Consider the following 16999-nt stretch of genomic DNA (forward strand, 5'->3'; position numbering starts at 1 on the left):
ATAAAAAAATTGCATTGCCAAAAATAAGTCCAATACGGTCCTCTCTAATTTAAATAAGTTGTTCAAAGTTGTCACCATTAACTTCAACACAACGATTTGCTCGAGGTAACCACTATTCCGTAAAGGCACGCAATAGAGAAATCGGTTTTTGTCTAACTGTTGCCGCAGCCTGCTCAATACGTGCTATTAGTTCTTCTTGTGTGTCGATAGGCGTCTTGAAAACTAAACTTTTCATATACCCCCACAAAAAAAGTCACACGGATTTAGGTCTGGCGACCTTGGTGGCCATGCAACTAGTCCATTAATTTCGGCCAATCCACCGATTTGGGTAACTTATATCCAAAAATTCGCTCACTTCTCGTCTAAAATGGGCAGGTGCTCCATCCTGCAGGAGCCACATAGCTTGCCTGATATTCAGTGGCCCGTTTTCTAACAAAAGAGGCAGATTATTTTGCAAAAACTCTAAATAAACAGCGCCCGTCAAACGATCTGGTAAGATAAATGGTCCAACAAGTATCCCATTCACAATTCCTGCCCACACATTAGCAGAAAAGCGGTGTTGAAAATTGGTTCTGCGAATTGCATGGGGATTATCAACAGCCAAACATGGGTATTTCAAAAATAGTTAATTCCGTTTCGGGTGAATATTGCCTCGTCCATGACTAAAATTTTGTTCGAAAAATGTTGATCATTTTCATGTTGTTGTAGGAACCATTCACAAAACTAAACTCTGCGGGAGAAGTCTTCAGGTAGTAGCGCTTGGACACGTTGAACGTGAAAGGGATTAAATTGATTCTCGCGCAATGTTGTCCATACTTTTGTTTGACTTAATCCGACCTGCCCTGCAACAACTCGAGTACTTGTTATTGGATCTTCTTCGATGAGATATAAAATTTGTTCTTCCCTATGAACATTTTCAGGTCTCCTTCCTCTTCCTGCATGCCCTCCACGATGTTCCCGTAAATCGCCAGTATCCCTAGCCCGTTGAATAAGATTTATGAAACTTCTGGGTGTAGGATGATTCCGCAAAGGAAAGCGGTCTGCGTATAATATCGAAGCAGCAGCAGCACTTTGAAGACAATCTCCATAAATAAGCAACATATCCACAAGTTCATTGTTTTCATAACGATGTGCCATTTTAAAGATTTGCAAATTTAAAATTAACAACAATATACCAAAAGTGTCTAAGACTAACTGATCGGTATAATGCGTGATCGATAATACAAAAATTCGAGCAAAAACTAAACATAAACAGACGATGAAAAACAAACCCATATTCACTTTTTTATTCTGTATGTCCCTTGTTTTCGAGTGTATCGAAAAAAGTTATTTGAAAAAAATGTATATTTTACCGAGTTCTATACACAGTTAAAAAAAAAATATCAAGTTAAAAATCACCCTGCTAAAAATGTTTCTTCTAGTTGAGCTCAACAGCAAAAATTGAGCACTGAATTTCTTTGGAATAAAAGTTAAATACTAAGCGGATACAATTTGTTCATAATAATAAGTTCACCTTAATCAGATCTAGTCTAGTATCAGAACTGCACCTTGAATTTTTCACTGGTCCATTAATAATATCATTACTTTAAATCAAATTTTGACACGCTGGCGTAAATCATATAAATAGTAATCAGGCTCTCATAGTCATTTAAGTTATGCAGAATATTAATTTGTTTTTTATTCTAAACCCGCGTTTTTTTATTATAACTCTTCCAAATAAATCTTTTGCATATGCAAATCGTCGTATGTATGAGAAAACAGGAAAAAGTATTATTTTATTTTATAATTATTTATTGGAAAAGTTTTCTTTCGATTGTTAAATATTATGTAATTTTTTTATATGCATATAAAACATGTTAAATAAGAAGAAGCAGACATATTTTTTTGGAAAAATATAATTAAATAAATATTTTCGGCATATTATGTGTTCTAAAGAGATTTCTATTTATACAAAAATTAAATTACACTATCTTTAAAGCATTTTAGTATAAAATTCTATATAAAAATAAATTTTATTAGTTAATAATCAATATCGTGGTGAATATTACATAAAATCTATTAAAATAATATGGCAGTTAATGAGAGGTAAAAAAGATATTGCTATAAATTGCAGATATTTGCTATAAAAAAACTTTATTAATTTCTAAATTATTATTGAATGGCTATGATAATTTTGACTATAAGCTGTAAGGTTTTTTAAGGCCAAGGGCTGATAACCCTTTAAAAACCCTTACTTAACATTTAATAAGAGTAAAATGAAGTTCAAGTATTTTTTCTTGTGTAAAGTCATACGTGAAAATAATTTTTTTGGTTCCAGCTTTCACCAAAATCCAAAGATCAGTGAGAAATTTTGCTCTCAGACTCAAATTTTTAATTAAATAGGTTTTTTACATGTTTTATTTTAAGTTTTTTTATGACTCCACATTTAAGAAACTTATTAAAAATATTTCATTATATATCAATTCGTACTCCCTTAGTGTGCTTCTAGTGTTATGCAATATTCCTCTGTTAATATATTAAAAACATGATACAGCATATTCTTTAAATATGTATCTATCATTCATAAAATTTACATTTCTCACCGTTCTACCATATCAATACAGTAGGCATGTTACCAATGAATATGTAGAATTAGTAATTTAACAATATTATGCCGTAGGCTTATGCTTTTATAACATTTTAATTTAAGTTTTAATTTAGTAACTTTGCAAACGACGTATGCTCAGACCACTTATTTTGCGTCCCGTTTACAGCATTTACAATATCCAGTACTTATAATATTATCAAAAACTTTATATACTTGGAAACAGATATTCGTAGAATATTATTATGTTTACAATGGCTGATTATACATTCATTTTTAGTATACATATTTAGAATAAATGGGCTCAATAATTTTCTTTAATCTTACGCCGAAGTAATAATTTAAATTTATTTGAAAATGCTAATAGGCTTAATTTATTAATCAGAGCATGTATCAAAAATTTAAAAAAAAATGGTTATTATGTAGTAACCTTTCAGAATTTTAAAACAATTCTTTTTTTGTCCTATACTTATTAACCTCCTTTTTTGCAATTTTACCAGTTTTATCACAACCATTACATCATTATTATTCCAAGGCAACATTAATATTATAACTCGACTAATTCACATCACTGGAAAACACACATTTTTTATTGTAATAAGGAAGAAAGTGTCAAAAGTGCATGTGGTACTAGACGTAACGCCAATTACCAACCGAGGTAACCGAAGAAATTTACTTCAGTTTAGTTTCCTCATAAAAATTATGCAAATAAATTAGGCACATTAGAACGAACATACAGTTAAATGTTGTGCTCCCGTGTTGTATAAGACGAGTATAGGTGCGATTTTATGAATTTAAATGCGGTTATGTGAGTTTAAATTAGATTTTAATTGCTGTTTTCTCGCCTAGCGATTTATGAGAACATAATATTTATTTTTCGGTTGAACGCTTTTTAAATATAATGAATGCACTTCCAGGTATCAATGGATTGCCGGAAATGCGGGTACCCACTTTTGGCATGCTCACACTGGTCTTCAAAAAATGGATGGTATATACGGAAGTATTGTAATCAGACAACCTCCAAATAGGGATCCGAACAGTCATCTATACGATTTTGATTTGACTACTCACGTTATTTTGCTTTCTGATTGGATGCACGAAGATGCTGCCGAGAGATTCCCTGGTAGATTGGCTGTTAACACCGGTAAGATCATTATTATATAAATCATTTAATATGCTGTCTATTATTATAGCTCAAAGAAATATGAAACCATTTTTTCCCGAAGGGTGCTAGTTTAGTTAAAAAAAGAGGAATAAGTAGGCTATACCTTTTTATGTATTGAAACCTGGTCAATATTGCGTGATATGGGAAGCATTTTTAAAGAAGAGAAAACTTGAGAATGAAATTGGATGTTGGTAGAAGTAAACTTAAAATTGAATAATATGTTCTGTAGATTTAGAAGATAAAAACTGGTTAAAACAGTTTTAATTTTCTTCTGAAGATGCTAACATCGTTAGCGAGACACGTTTTTAAGTGTTTGAAGATTAATCAGGGTAATTTTGAAAAAAATCCAGAAGAATAGTTGAAAAGTTGATAACCTCTTTAAAGAATCTTATGATATATCATATAAGGTCTAAGATTTTAAATCACTTGCAAATTTTGTATTTGTTATTGGCAGAGTTAATGGAAAAAAATACAATACAAATTTGCAAGATTAGTCTTGACATTGTATATTTAAAATCTAAAGGTATTTTGAGTTAAGGCAGATATTTGCCTTAACTTATATTAGATGTAATTTTATTTAAACTAGATAAAATTTCCGCATTTTTGTGATTAATAAAATTGCGTTTACAGAGGTTTAAAATTTTTCTTTGTTTCCGATGTTTATACGGGGAACTACATAAAAAATTTAAAATTTGAAAGAATTATTGTATTCCCTTTATAATGGTTTATAACTTTAATATTTTTATCAACGTTTCGTAAAGTCTAAAATAGAAAAATCCACTATACGCGTTTATACGCGAAATTAGGTCTTGGGTACAGATATCAAAAAGTTAAAAAAAGAATGATAGAGCTTCCCCTCTCCTTTGATGAAACATTGTCGTTCTCTCTCTTACTTAAGATATAGCTTATGCATTGCTCTTTTACATTAATGCATCAGTATTTATTTACCTATAAAGAAAATTTACCAGACATGTTGCCAAGACTATTGCCACCTATAATAAATATATTTTATGCAAAATATACAGTAATGTTTATTTATTTATTTTAATTTTCATTTAAAGTTTATTAAGTAATCTCTATTATTTTGTAAATTATGAGCCTTATCAAACTTCCTCTCCAATTATGCAACCACCATTGCCAATATTATTAATTTTTCAGAAAATATTACAAATTAATCTATAAATAATTTAATTAGTGTACTTTTAAACGAGTTCTTCGAAACGTATATTTCAAAAGTTTCCCTTACCATAAGTCTTTTAATAATTTAAGCGTGACTTATAGCTGCAGGTAAATTATCACGCAAACTAAAAATTTCTTCACAAAGTAATTGTAAATGTAATAAAATGTAGTCTGCACGGCGACTATTGTTAATCTATCGTGCTTCCCATGTCCCTATCTAGTTGATAAGTTTGCGAACAGGATCAGATCCTTCAGTGGGAGCGTCAGCAGATCCTCAGTACTTAGCGTATATGTGTGTAAAATCCTGTATCTCCTGTGGCCTAATGCTCCACAATTTTCAATCAAATGTTCCATTGACACCTCTTTCTCACCGCAGAATCTGCAAATGTTTGTGTCAGATTAGCCCATTCTGTATAGGCGGCCGCAGGTGTAGTATCCTGTGCGCACCCCTACCAGCGTCCTTAAACTTTTTCTGTCCAATCTTAGAGCAAAATCCGCACTCTTAGTGTCGAAGTTTAGGATTTTTTTGAAGTTAACCAACCCATCGGTGCCATTCCAATGTCGTATTGTCCTGGACGATGTCTTCACGAGCTCTTTTTTAAGGAGACCGTTGAAACCAAAAAATCGTGTGGCTTTAATAACGTTCCCCTAGGCCGTTTTTTTCTTACGTAGTAGTGCCCAGTGTGCCCTTCGTGCCCTGGTACCCAGACTAGAGTTATCTGATTTCGAGTCTCTAGATCATTTAGTCTGATGTGTTCCAGTAGTAGCCTGGACCTGTATGTGCAGCCGCTCAGGCCCCTAAGAACCGATTATCCGAGAATATCTTAATCCGTATTTCCCTGTGTTTTCTTCCGAATAGGATTTCCACAGTTTCCAATATCGCATATAGTTCCGCTTGAAAAATTGTTGTATCCTTACTCAGTATTGCTATTCCTGCCCTTGGAGCGTATTTCATACATTAGTATACCACATTTACAATCCATCCTGTAACCACCTTCGGTTTGCGTACCGTTCTTCCCTTGTAGCGAAGAAGACCCTGTATTTCTTATAGAAATAGTTTACCGGGTCCCTATGGTCGCCTGCTTGAGACATATCAAGCATTAGCCAGATTCCCCTCATGATCTACAGATAACCAGTAAGGTTGCCCAAATTTTTCTTCCTGTAGATAGAGATTGTAGCCTGCTCAGTCTCGATATGGTCTGTCGGACTGTCTTCTGCTCGGTTTTACTCCATCATACCAGAGCCTCATATAGCACGGTGGGTTTCACCATCTGTGTATATATCTTTTAGGTCATTTTGGGGCTGAATCCCCAGGATTTCGGAAGTAGTTCTCTTCCCGTCCAAAGGTTTCTCGTAGCCCTTTCCAGTACTGATTCGAGGTGCGGTTCCCACATGAGTTTTCTATACAAGACGAAACCCAGATATTTCACTCTCTTCTGAAAACGATCTCGATACCGCACATCCAGAGACTGGAGACGTTAATCACCCCTTTTCTCGTAAATGGTGCAATGGTCGTCATCGCCGAGTTTATAGATAGTCCCAAGATGCACCATTCACATGTCGTGTTTAGGACATCTTGCATCTGTTCTGCAATTATTTCCTGCGAGGTTTCTCTTGATTATTATGTAGATATCAACCGCACAACTGATGGTCTTAGGCCTTCTTCGATTAAGGAGTCTGCTCAGATCATTCACTAATACAAACCATAGAAGAAGAGATAGTATCCCGCCCTGTGAGCATCCTTTAACCGGAGTGACACTGAGATCCATGAATCGAAGTGAGGCCCAAATCGATCTTTGGTTCGGCATGCAGCTGACCCATCTTCCTATGGCTGGATGAGATTTTCTATTAGAGAATGCTGTTTTTATTGCAAGTTTTAATGTCCATGAAGTATACTATTTCCTTAGATTATAAGGTCTTTTTGAGATCCTCAACTGTTTTACGCCATAATTCAATTCGCCTACTCTTCTGATAGGCGAATTGAAGTCCATGCAACGGTTTGATGGATAATACTTTCATCCTGAGACTAGTACGATCCAATATTGGTCCAATAGTATCTCTATTGTCTTCAACATAAAGGATGCTTAATCCATAAAAGTCAAAGCATTATACTTTTTGCTTATTTAATGGTTATCGAATGCAAATTGGAAAATATCGTGGAAAAAAATTTAAACAGAAAAGGAATTTTGTAATCATTTTTCTTTAAGATAATTTTACAAATTATTTTAACTCAAATGCGAAAGTTTCAATCCGAACTTAATTTTGATTCTCCGTCGCCTCCACACTATACCTACATATGTACCAGAGCATATTTTAGCATATGATTATGTTAAGTGCGACAGTCATCTTTATTTCGTCAACGTTTGCATAGATCATTTACTTATGTTACAATTTATTAAAAGCATTTACTACCTAAGTATTAGTATGTATAGTTTTATATTAATTTATTTTAATTAAGCTTATAATATGTTTATCGATATTTTTTTTTTTTTTATTTTTTTTACATATGATTTTTTACTACCTTAATAAATAATAAATGTTTCCCTTATCAACAATAGTAAAAAATAGGTAATAAGGATCTAATTTAAATTAGTTGGGTTCTTAGCTTGTCAAGAAAAAAGTCTCAAATCCATAATAAAATGCACAGCATGCATATACTTTTTATATTTAAGATATGTAACTTTGGGCATAATATTTTAGAATTTTATATTTAGCCTTTATCTTGGCAATATTATGTCCTAAATAATAATTACTAATGATCAAGGCTTAAACATATTATTTTATTACAGGTCAAGATCCTGAAAATTTACTCATCAACGGAAAAGGTCAATTCCGTGATCCCAATACCGGTTTCATGACCAACACCCCCTTGGAAATTTTCACGATGACTCCCGGAAAACGGTACAGATTCCGTATGATCAACTCCTTGGCGTCAGTCTGTCCTGCTCAATTAACAGTCCAGGGACACACGTTGACTCTTATTGCCACCGATGGTGAACCTGTCCATCCAGTTAACGTGAACACCGTAATTTCTTTCTCAGGTAAATAATTGTTTGTTTTCCTTTAAAACGGCATAAAAGTAAAATTCGCATTTATGGTAGAAATCTAGATAAAACGTAAGCACGTCCATCAAATGCCGGTCACAAGCAAGTAGCTTCTTTAGTTCTTAATGTGTCTGAAATTAACTTTCTCATCAGATCTGTTTGATGATTGGTAAGGTAGATAAAGCACGTGCAGACGTAAAAAAAATTAAATGGCTTGATAATATGAGACATCTTAGTTTATGGAAACATGATTTTGTAAGAGAAGATACACATCGAGATAATGGCTTTTTAGGTCCAATTGCATTTTTTTAAACTGTTTATATAATGCTTACAAGTTTAGAATATATTTATTAATTTCGCGGATAGTTGTAATTGACAAACGTTTCTTAGAGTATTTGATTTAAAGTAAATTAATTATATTAATAATATAAGTTTTTCTTGCTAGAATATATAGTATGTAAATTTAATCTCTTTAACTTATTTTTAAAGCAATTTATATTTTTACTCCAAGCCATTGATTCTGATTTTTTTTTAATTATTTAAAGGTGTTTTTGTTAATATAGCCTTTTTTTTATTTTGTCAAAAAAATAAAAAATCTTAAACGTTGTATTTAATTAATAAAAAACCTATAATCAACGACAAGCCAAAGGCGCTTAAGCAGCATAAGAGAAAATCTATCTGTCGCCTTTTATTAGAAGCTAAATATAATTTTCTAGTCAGTCAATTCTGCCTTAAGTAATTGGAAAAAATTTCGTTAGACTTTATTGAAGGCAATTCTTCCAGGCATTATATTTTATTTTTTCTTGCCCGAAGGTTTTTTAATTCAAAAAATAATAGCTTGGTAAAATCAAAGGCTTTGGAGAAAAAAAGGTTCACATTGATTTACTTCTCTAAGGCCTTTGATAAAGTTAACTTTAGGCTATTGCTATAGCGAGAACACTTGCCTTCATGACTTCAAACCTTATATCACTAAAAAGTAATTTAAAAGAGAAATTAATATACATAAGAGTCCTTTAATGGAGTCTCAGTACCTAAGGATTCTCACTGCACTTCTCTACTGCTCAATCTATTCGTGAATGTTATTAAAGATGTAATTACTTCTGGTCTTGTAAGTATGTTTTCCGATTACCTAAAAATTAACATAAAGATCGAGCAGTTGAAAAATGTTGGTCTAAGAGCGATTGATACATATCTTTTGAGATATTGCTGCATATCTTTTTATAGAGGTTTAATGAAACTAAACGCCTCGTATAAATTTGATGAGCCCTAACCCAATAACAATATGTAAGTTTCTAAGAATTTGAGATAATGGTTCGTTGAGCTTAGAGTTTAACGTATAAGTATTGAGTGCTATAAGCAGATACATTTCGCATTTATAGACTCCTATACAATTTAAGCTCCTGTCGTGCCTTTGGTTAGATCAAATCTTGAACTTTCTCTGGATTTTCAGTATTCTGGTCTCCCCTTTGTCAAAATTTACTAGATATAATAAAGAAAGTACAGCAAACATTTTTCAGATATTAGAATTTAGTGGTATTTCGTAGGTAAATTGGTCAATTGGTAGAGAAAACTATTTGTTCCTAGCCATAGCCTACCCGTTTCGAATTCTATTTAATTAATTTTTAGGGCTCGCAGTCGAAGTTCTCTCTCATTAAATTAAAAAAGTACATCTCACATTTATAAGAAGGTTAATATTACAGTTAAAGGGCGGTTACGTAGAGGAGGTATTATATTAAAAAAATTATAAAATATATAATGATGTGAACAAACCGGTAGACTAGAAAACTTACTAATGTTAACTACTCAGTAGTAAATTACGACTTCGATCCCTGAAGATGAATGAAATATGATTCGAAACCTTGGCTAGAAACAAATAGTTTTCTTTAGCACTTGACCAATTTGGTTACAAAATACCACTTCTAATTAAAATTCTTTGATCACCAATTCACAAGAAAATTTCTTCCAGATATTTCGGCAAAAAGACTTGTTAATCTTAAATTAGCCAAAGGCATTATTAATGCCCTACAACTTTCTTGTATAGTAGGTTTAAATGTTCAAGTCAAACCTTATACAACCCAATTAACAATTTTTCGACGCGAAAGAAGTTAAGACAACGTTGCGTTGCAATTTGCAACGTTGTCTTAACTGTAAAGACAACCCCGTTTTACACCAATTTGAAAGAGATTTTTTTGGTTGTCTCAACGTAACTACCCGTTAACTTTCTAAACGCTTTTGCAACGTTTTTAAAGTTAATGATATTTGGACGGATGGACGCCATAATGACAGAAAAATTAATTACTTTTTTAACAATAAATAACAATAATAGATAACTCCAGTAGGCAGCTACTCCAAAAATACAACCTTTTTAATCCATCTTTTGAACAGTCCTTATTAATATTTGTTTTGTATGTAGTTTAATATAGTGAATTATACGGGTAATATACCCCTTTTTGAAAGATTTACAAGCACTTAATTTATAAACGGAACATGGTTTCCTGTGAAAAGATGTTATTTTAGCCCTAAATAACACGCGCGGCCTGAATTTATAGCGAATTACATAAGAAACCCGCTGTCGTTGTCCCTGGTTGGCCTGAAGCAAGAGAAGAACGGATGGACCTAACCTAAAATTTTAATATTTCAATTATTGTTTGCAGTTTGTTGCGCGTATGCAGCACGTTTTTTTACAAACTTTAATAAACAAAAACTTTAACTTTTACAAAAAAATTCATAAGCTCTCGAAAAATATAAACTCAGAATGTAATGTTAACATTACATTCTGAGTTCTCATTGCTGCTTCTGCTATATAAATCCTAAGAAATAAAACTTTCTAAAATTTACCATTGTTTTTAAACTGGTTAGTTTCTAAGAAAGGCTATAAAGTAGGATATAAGAACCATGAAGGAAACCATTTACAAAAAGTAAACCCAGTATCTTAAACTTTAAATATTTAAAATTTAATACAAACCTTTTCACTGCTATCTTCCGCCACTTCCATTGATTCTACATAATCCATATCAACTTCAGGTAAGCTAGTTGTAAGCATTTTTGCTTCCATTGCAAGTTTTTTTTTGCGTCTGTAGTAAGTTGCAGAATATATAAAGTCTTTTTATCTCTTATATCATTTCTTAAAGCAAAACGAAAATAATAAATCCCAATAGTATAGATTAAGTAGGTTATGTTGAATTGAATATTTTTTCTTCCTCTTATTCTCTCTACCTTTGTTTTTCATCTTCTTCCTAAAACTCTTAACATGTCAAAAAGCTCCCTCTACAGCGAAAAATGCTTAACACAGACGATCAGGTCATGTAATACCCATTCGCTAACGATAAGGTAACGTTGTTCTTACTGGGTTCTTGATTCGAAAACTTGTACACGTCTGCACGTCGTTGTTTTAAGTGTAAATTACTACTGCTACCATCTATAGTCAAAAAATACGTTGTAAAAAGAGCAGAGTTTTACAACAATTGCGATACAGGTGCAATACGTCGAAGTTTGGTCGAAAATAAATGTCGTTGCAAAACCAACTAAATTTTGCACTGAAAACGTTGCAACTAGGAAGCTAAGAGTAATCTCAACTTAGGTGACTGAAAATTTTTACTTGGGAACTTCAAACTTTTTCCTGCTTCTATGCATAGAATTAAATATGGCTATCATTCTACAATAATAATCAGATCCCTATATATAGTCTATTATATGCTTATGTCTATATTTATTAATACTCTCTATCTGTTTTTAAGAATAATCTCACGACTTTTAGAACTGTTGTCAATTTTCTTGCAAACCTCTGTTTGTATAAGGATCAACTTATTATTCTCATTACACGTTCAAGTAATGCATCATTTTTGTAAATATCACAACATAGAAAATATGATTCAATTAAATTGATATGTAATATTATTTGATTTGTAATACCATTTTTAGGTATAAATTCTGATTATATACTTAGCTACTGACAGTTTCACAATTTTTGTGCTTTTTCATCACAGGAGTTTTTGAAATATGCCCTACTTATGAATAAATTTTAAAAGTAGTAGAAATATCAATCAATCATCTCTCTCTACTGCGAAAATTCTTAGCTGATTATTTGCCATTATCCTTAAATAAATTATTTTTACTATTTAAAAACAATAAAATGTTTATTATTTATATTAGGAAACCTTAAAAAGTGGTTTTCTTCAGATTGTAATATAAATAGCATTAAAACTACCTTCCTTGTCTACTATTTGAATTTCATGATCAAGACTTACTTTTACTGAGAATGGGAAAAACCCAGATGATCAAGTCTAACTTTTTTTTTGTGATTCAAGAATTAGACTCATACTTTTTTTTATGTAAACTACAAAAATTGTGTACATATGTCAGGCAATATCAAATATTTATCTGGACCAACTTATAAGCTAGATTCATAGAATATTAGTTCAAAATATACCTGTTATATACCTTTAAAAATCTAAATTCAATGTACTCCTCTAATGAAGTAAAACTATTATTAAAATAGACTTCACTTTTGTAAAAAATTATTTATCATGTGTTAAATAATTGTTGCTTTTCTTTATATATAACAATTTTTTTAAAAATATGTAGACATAGTAGTGTTAGAATTTGACAATGTACCAAAGCCTGTTTACAATCACCCTGGTAATCGAAACCAGCCAATAATCCTTCTCTGCAGTGCAAATAATCCATGAGCCCTCATGGCTGACCCCATGCCAAGATCCCATAGGATAAGTGTGTCTAAACGAGGGCAAAATAGGTATTGCGCAGTATCTCATGCGATACATCTTTCGATAGGCTCCTAAAAACATATATTTATACCTATATCTGTATCTGCTAGGTCTTATTTTCTTTTAACACTAGCCTGTATGTATAGAACCAAAGTTCAGCCTTCACCTGTGCATCCCTAGATACTGAAACTTCCAGTTCCTTTGTATTCTGATTCAACTATAGTGGTATCATCAAATAGAGCAAATCGAACATATTGTTGCTTGCAGGCAATTCATTTATATATATTAGAAATATAATTGGTCCCAGTATCGAGCCTTAAGGCAGAACTGCATCTATTACTCCCTCTGCCGATCACACTGCCCTGCTTTAGCCTATTTGCTAAATAAAAATAAATCTACCATTTTCTAATCAAAGATTTTTGATATTATACGCAACAATGATATTGGTCTTTAGTTTTCCGCTTTATTAACCCATTTAACCCAGAAACTATATTTTTCCGAATTTGTATATTTTTTTCTTAAAAATGGTCAATAGAAGGTCCCATAAGTCGAGAAAAAATCATGATTTTTTTTCAATTTCCAGTTTTGGAAAAAACGGCGGTCCTTTTAAAAGGACGGTAGGATAAAGGGCTACTATTAGAAAAATAAGTAAAGACTTAAAAATATGTTTATATATCTTACAAAATGCTTAGCAAAATACTTAAAATTTAAACTTAAAAACAAATTTGTATGATAGTCCACAAAACAGTTTTTTGGGTGAAGACCAACTTCACATTTTTGGCACACAAAATTTGCTTTTTTGTGGCACACAGCACATTTCCGCTGACTCTCGTGATATGTAACTAAATGATTTAGTCTATCGTAACGTGAGAATTGGAATGCAGTTTTTGGCAATTTCGAAGGTCCTCTCTTAGTTGTTTTCCTGTACGTTTCCAGCAGCTGTGTCCCTAGGTCCCTTCTAAACTGAAGTTGGTCAAGAGTACCACCATTATTCCTATGGAGTTGCCGCGAGTTTTGTGAGGCCATGTCTACACAGTGGGAAAATAACGGAAAATACCACTTTTTACCTCGTACTGAAATTCTATATTGGCTTATGTTTTGGTCACTACGGTCTACACCTCACATATTTTCGTTGTATGCCTTGATCAATTGAGGCTGATCTATATAAACATGCTTTTTTTCAGCCTGTGAAAATCGTTTGACCTTATTTACTGGCAAAACTGAACATGCATTGGTGGCTAAAGTAACAACGCTGTTGTCATTCCATTTGCATAATGCGATTTCATTATCGGCAATACCCCATTCAAATGTACCTCGTGTATTTTTCTTCAGAACTGCCGCATTGCTAAATGGAGATTGTGGGATCCGGTTTTCACGTATAGTACCAGTTGCCTTGATGTTCCTCAATTTTAGCTCCTACATATTAACAAAAAAATTGTCAAAAAATATGTGAAAGGGCTGGTAAGGCATTTTCTGTAAAACATCTGCATATTGGAGAACAACTGACGCTCCCAAACCCAGGTGTTTATATTTGTCCGGAATTTTTGTCGACGCACCTTGGTAGGGATCAAAATAAACAATGTATCCAAGGCGTAGGGTACCTACCCAAAATTTATGCCCCCACCTTATAGGCTTACCTCGAATAAATTGCTTACCGCTATGTCTCCCAAAATACGGTATCTTGGCCTCATCAAGGCTGTGATTCTCTTCAACTGGGGCATAATCAAAAAATTTTTTATTTAGGCTCTTGAAAAGAGGACGCAGTTTAGAGTACTTGACTTTTCTATCAAGGGAAGTATTATCACTGCAATGAAGATTACTCATTATGAATTGAAATCTATCTCTGGAAATAGCGGTATATCCACAGTTGTATATCCACTGACAAGTAACATCCCTATGAAGCAGTACATCTCGTCTGCAGTAACGTTACCGGGGCGGTTTTTTTACTGTGCATAAATATTGGTAAAATTGACAATTTCTCCTACCAAGTTCTCATCAAAGAACAACTTGAAAATATTTCCAGGGGAGCGATTGCTTTGTGCAGTTTGAACTGATTGCCATTGCGTAGACTCTAAATCTTTATTGAGAGTATAGTCAAACGTCTTTATGTGTTTAGGTCGCCTTTCAACAAAAGTGGACAGTAGTAGATCGTTATCACTGTTCCAGTCGTCTTCACTTTCTACGTCAAATTCAATTTCCGCCGGGGCCCTTAGTTGCACTCCGGGTAAATTATTTGGTACTACATTGTCTTCAGCCCCAGAATCTTCATCGGCATCGCAGTTTTCGTTGGCATTTTCGGGTGGAAAAATTGTAATGCCTGTAGGAATATCCAACGTAGAGTCATTCTCCAATTCCTCTAAGATTTCTGCCATGGTTAGTGGCTTTTTCCAATACCTGTAAAAAACCACATAGTAGTATATAATCCTACCGTCCTTTTAAAAGGACTCGTTAAATTGAACGCTCCTGGATTGATCAAGAAGTGTGAAACATAACCACAAATATATAAAAAGGTCAGTATGTTATATTATTTGTTAAAAACAATCAAAACAAGAACGAAAAAATAAACGAGTTTTAACAGATCTTACCGTGAGTCACTCATTGCAAAATCACTAGAAACACAGCGTGTTTTATTCGTCACTATCGATCCAAAAATTAACAAAATCCTAACAATCGCGATTGACCTTGTTTAAGATGTTAACTAAATATAATGTGACACTGGCGACATCTTCAAACCGTCAGCTGAATCAGAAAAATACAGGTTTCTTTTTGAAATCCTTTTAAAAGGACGGTAGGCGTAAATGGGTTAATATCACCCTTTTTAAAATTTGTCACCTAAGACATCAGAAAATATACTCTTTTGAAGATAAATATTTATTATTTTGTGAGTGGTGTAACAATTAGATTTTTTATAGACTTAATTAGTTTAACATTTAACACATATATAGTTTGGCTGCTCTTATTTTTTGAGTTCTGGAATAATGTCTCTGACTTGATTAAAAGTTATTGCTTCAAAAGAGACTGCATTGAAAGAGATGAATTTTAATCTTTTTTACTTATGCCCAATACAGTCTTATTTTGTTTATATAGGTTAGCGATTCAGATTCATTAATCAACTAATCTTTCTCCAGTATCTTAAATAGAAGACACAATTTCGTTTCTTCGAGTCTTAAATGAAGTTTTCAAATGCTCAGCTTTTTGGGCACATTGTGAAAACTCGAGCAAATTGCTGGAAGTAACTTTTGGAGATTAAATTTTTTTTTTTTTGGATATCGTTGCTCTTTTTGTTATTTTTTTAATAGTTTAGATAAAAGATTGATACATACTTATAACTCATATAGAGTAGTAAGAGTCTAGAAAGATATGCATTTTTCAATTTAATATTGTCATACTTCAAAGGTTAAAACATTATAGTAGACTCCCCATCATATTTTATGAGAATAGATGGCATCCAACAAACCTGATGGTGAATTTTGTTTTATTTTGATTTGATTTTTTTTAAGTTACATTGCCCAAAAAAAGGTGTAGCGCCTTTGTAGAGCATTTTAAAACAAAATAGTTTAATTTTATTATAGCCTTTGATTATAACATTTTCCGTTTCAAGATGTCTTTGCTTTGACGGCCACAATATAAAATTAAATAAATAATATCTTCCGCGTTCCTCACCGCTTCCCCGTAGTTTCTCGAAAGGATATGTAGCGGAGCCTTAATTAGATCCTTGCGCCTGTAATTAAATAGATGTATTTTAGAAATTACTGATTCGTGAAAAAAATACGGTAAAAGTACAATATTAATAGATTTATAAAACAAAATTATTATAAAGATGATGAACTTGAACGAGAAGTTTAACACCATTGGTTTAAAGAAATTTTCCTTTACGTATCATATAAAATTACTATAATTATAGAAATATGAATAATTAAAATGTATATCATAAAATATCGCAACACGCGACTCTTTTCTTCATAATAATTTACTTACAACTTAACGCTAATAATCGCCACATTATTAATTAATTAGTGATTGCTTTTAGCGCATTAAATCATTATTTATGAGACCTTCGGTATTTTTGCAATAATCATTATAATTTGTGCAATGAAATTACTGTTTGATCAATAATTATCCGCTGGCGACCGCTTTTGTCATGCTATATCCGCTGAAAAACCACGCCCGCGAATTTTTAAGATTGATTTTTTATTTTAATTATACCAGAGGTTAACTTAACGGGTGTTGAAACTATTAAGTCGTGTCATATTTGATTGGCACAAGTATGGTGATTCAATTTGAATTTCCATATTTAAAACGG

General features: G+C 32.5%; 1 protein-coding gene across 2 annotated transcripts in view; it reads left to right on the forward strand.

Moving 5' to 3' along the window:
* LOC126741886 (uncharacterized) overlaps positions 1 to 16999 on the forward strand; it is a 154377-nt gene that overhangs the window by 98137 nt on the left and 39241 nt on the right. For both annotated transcript variants that reach the window (XM_050448352.1, XM_050448351.1), the window contains exons 6-7: positions 3502 to 3728; positions 7718 to 7969. In XM_050448352.1, the coding sequence (XP_050304309.1) occupies positions 3502 to 3728; positions 7718 to 7969 (479 nt within the window). The remainder of the gene's footprint in view (positions 1 to 3501; positions 3729 to 7717; positions 7970 to 16999) is intronic.

This window comes from Anthonomus grandis, chromosome 11, assembly GCF_022605725.1.
Source record: "Anthonomus grandis grandis chromosome 11, icAntGran1.3, whole genome shotgun sequence".
In the NCBI taxonomy this organism is placed as follows: domain Eukaryota; kingdom Metazoa; phylum Arthropoda; class Insecta; order Coleoptera; family Curculionidae; genus Anthonomus; species Anthonomus grandis.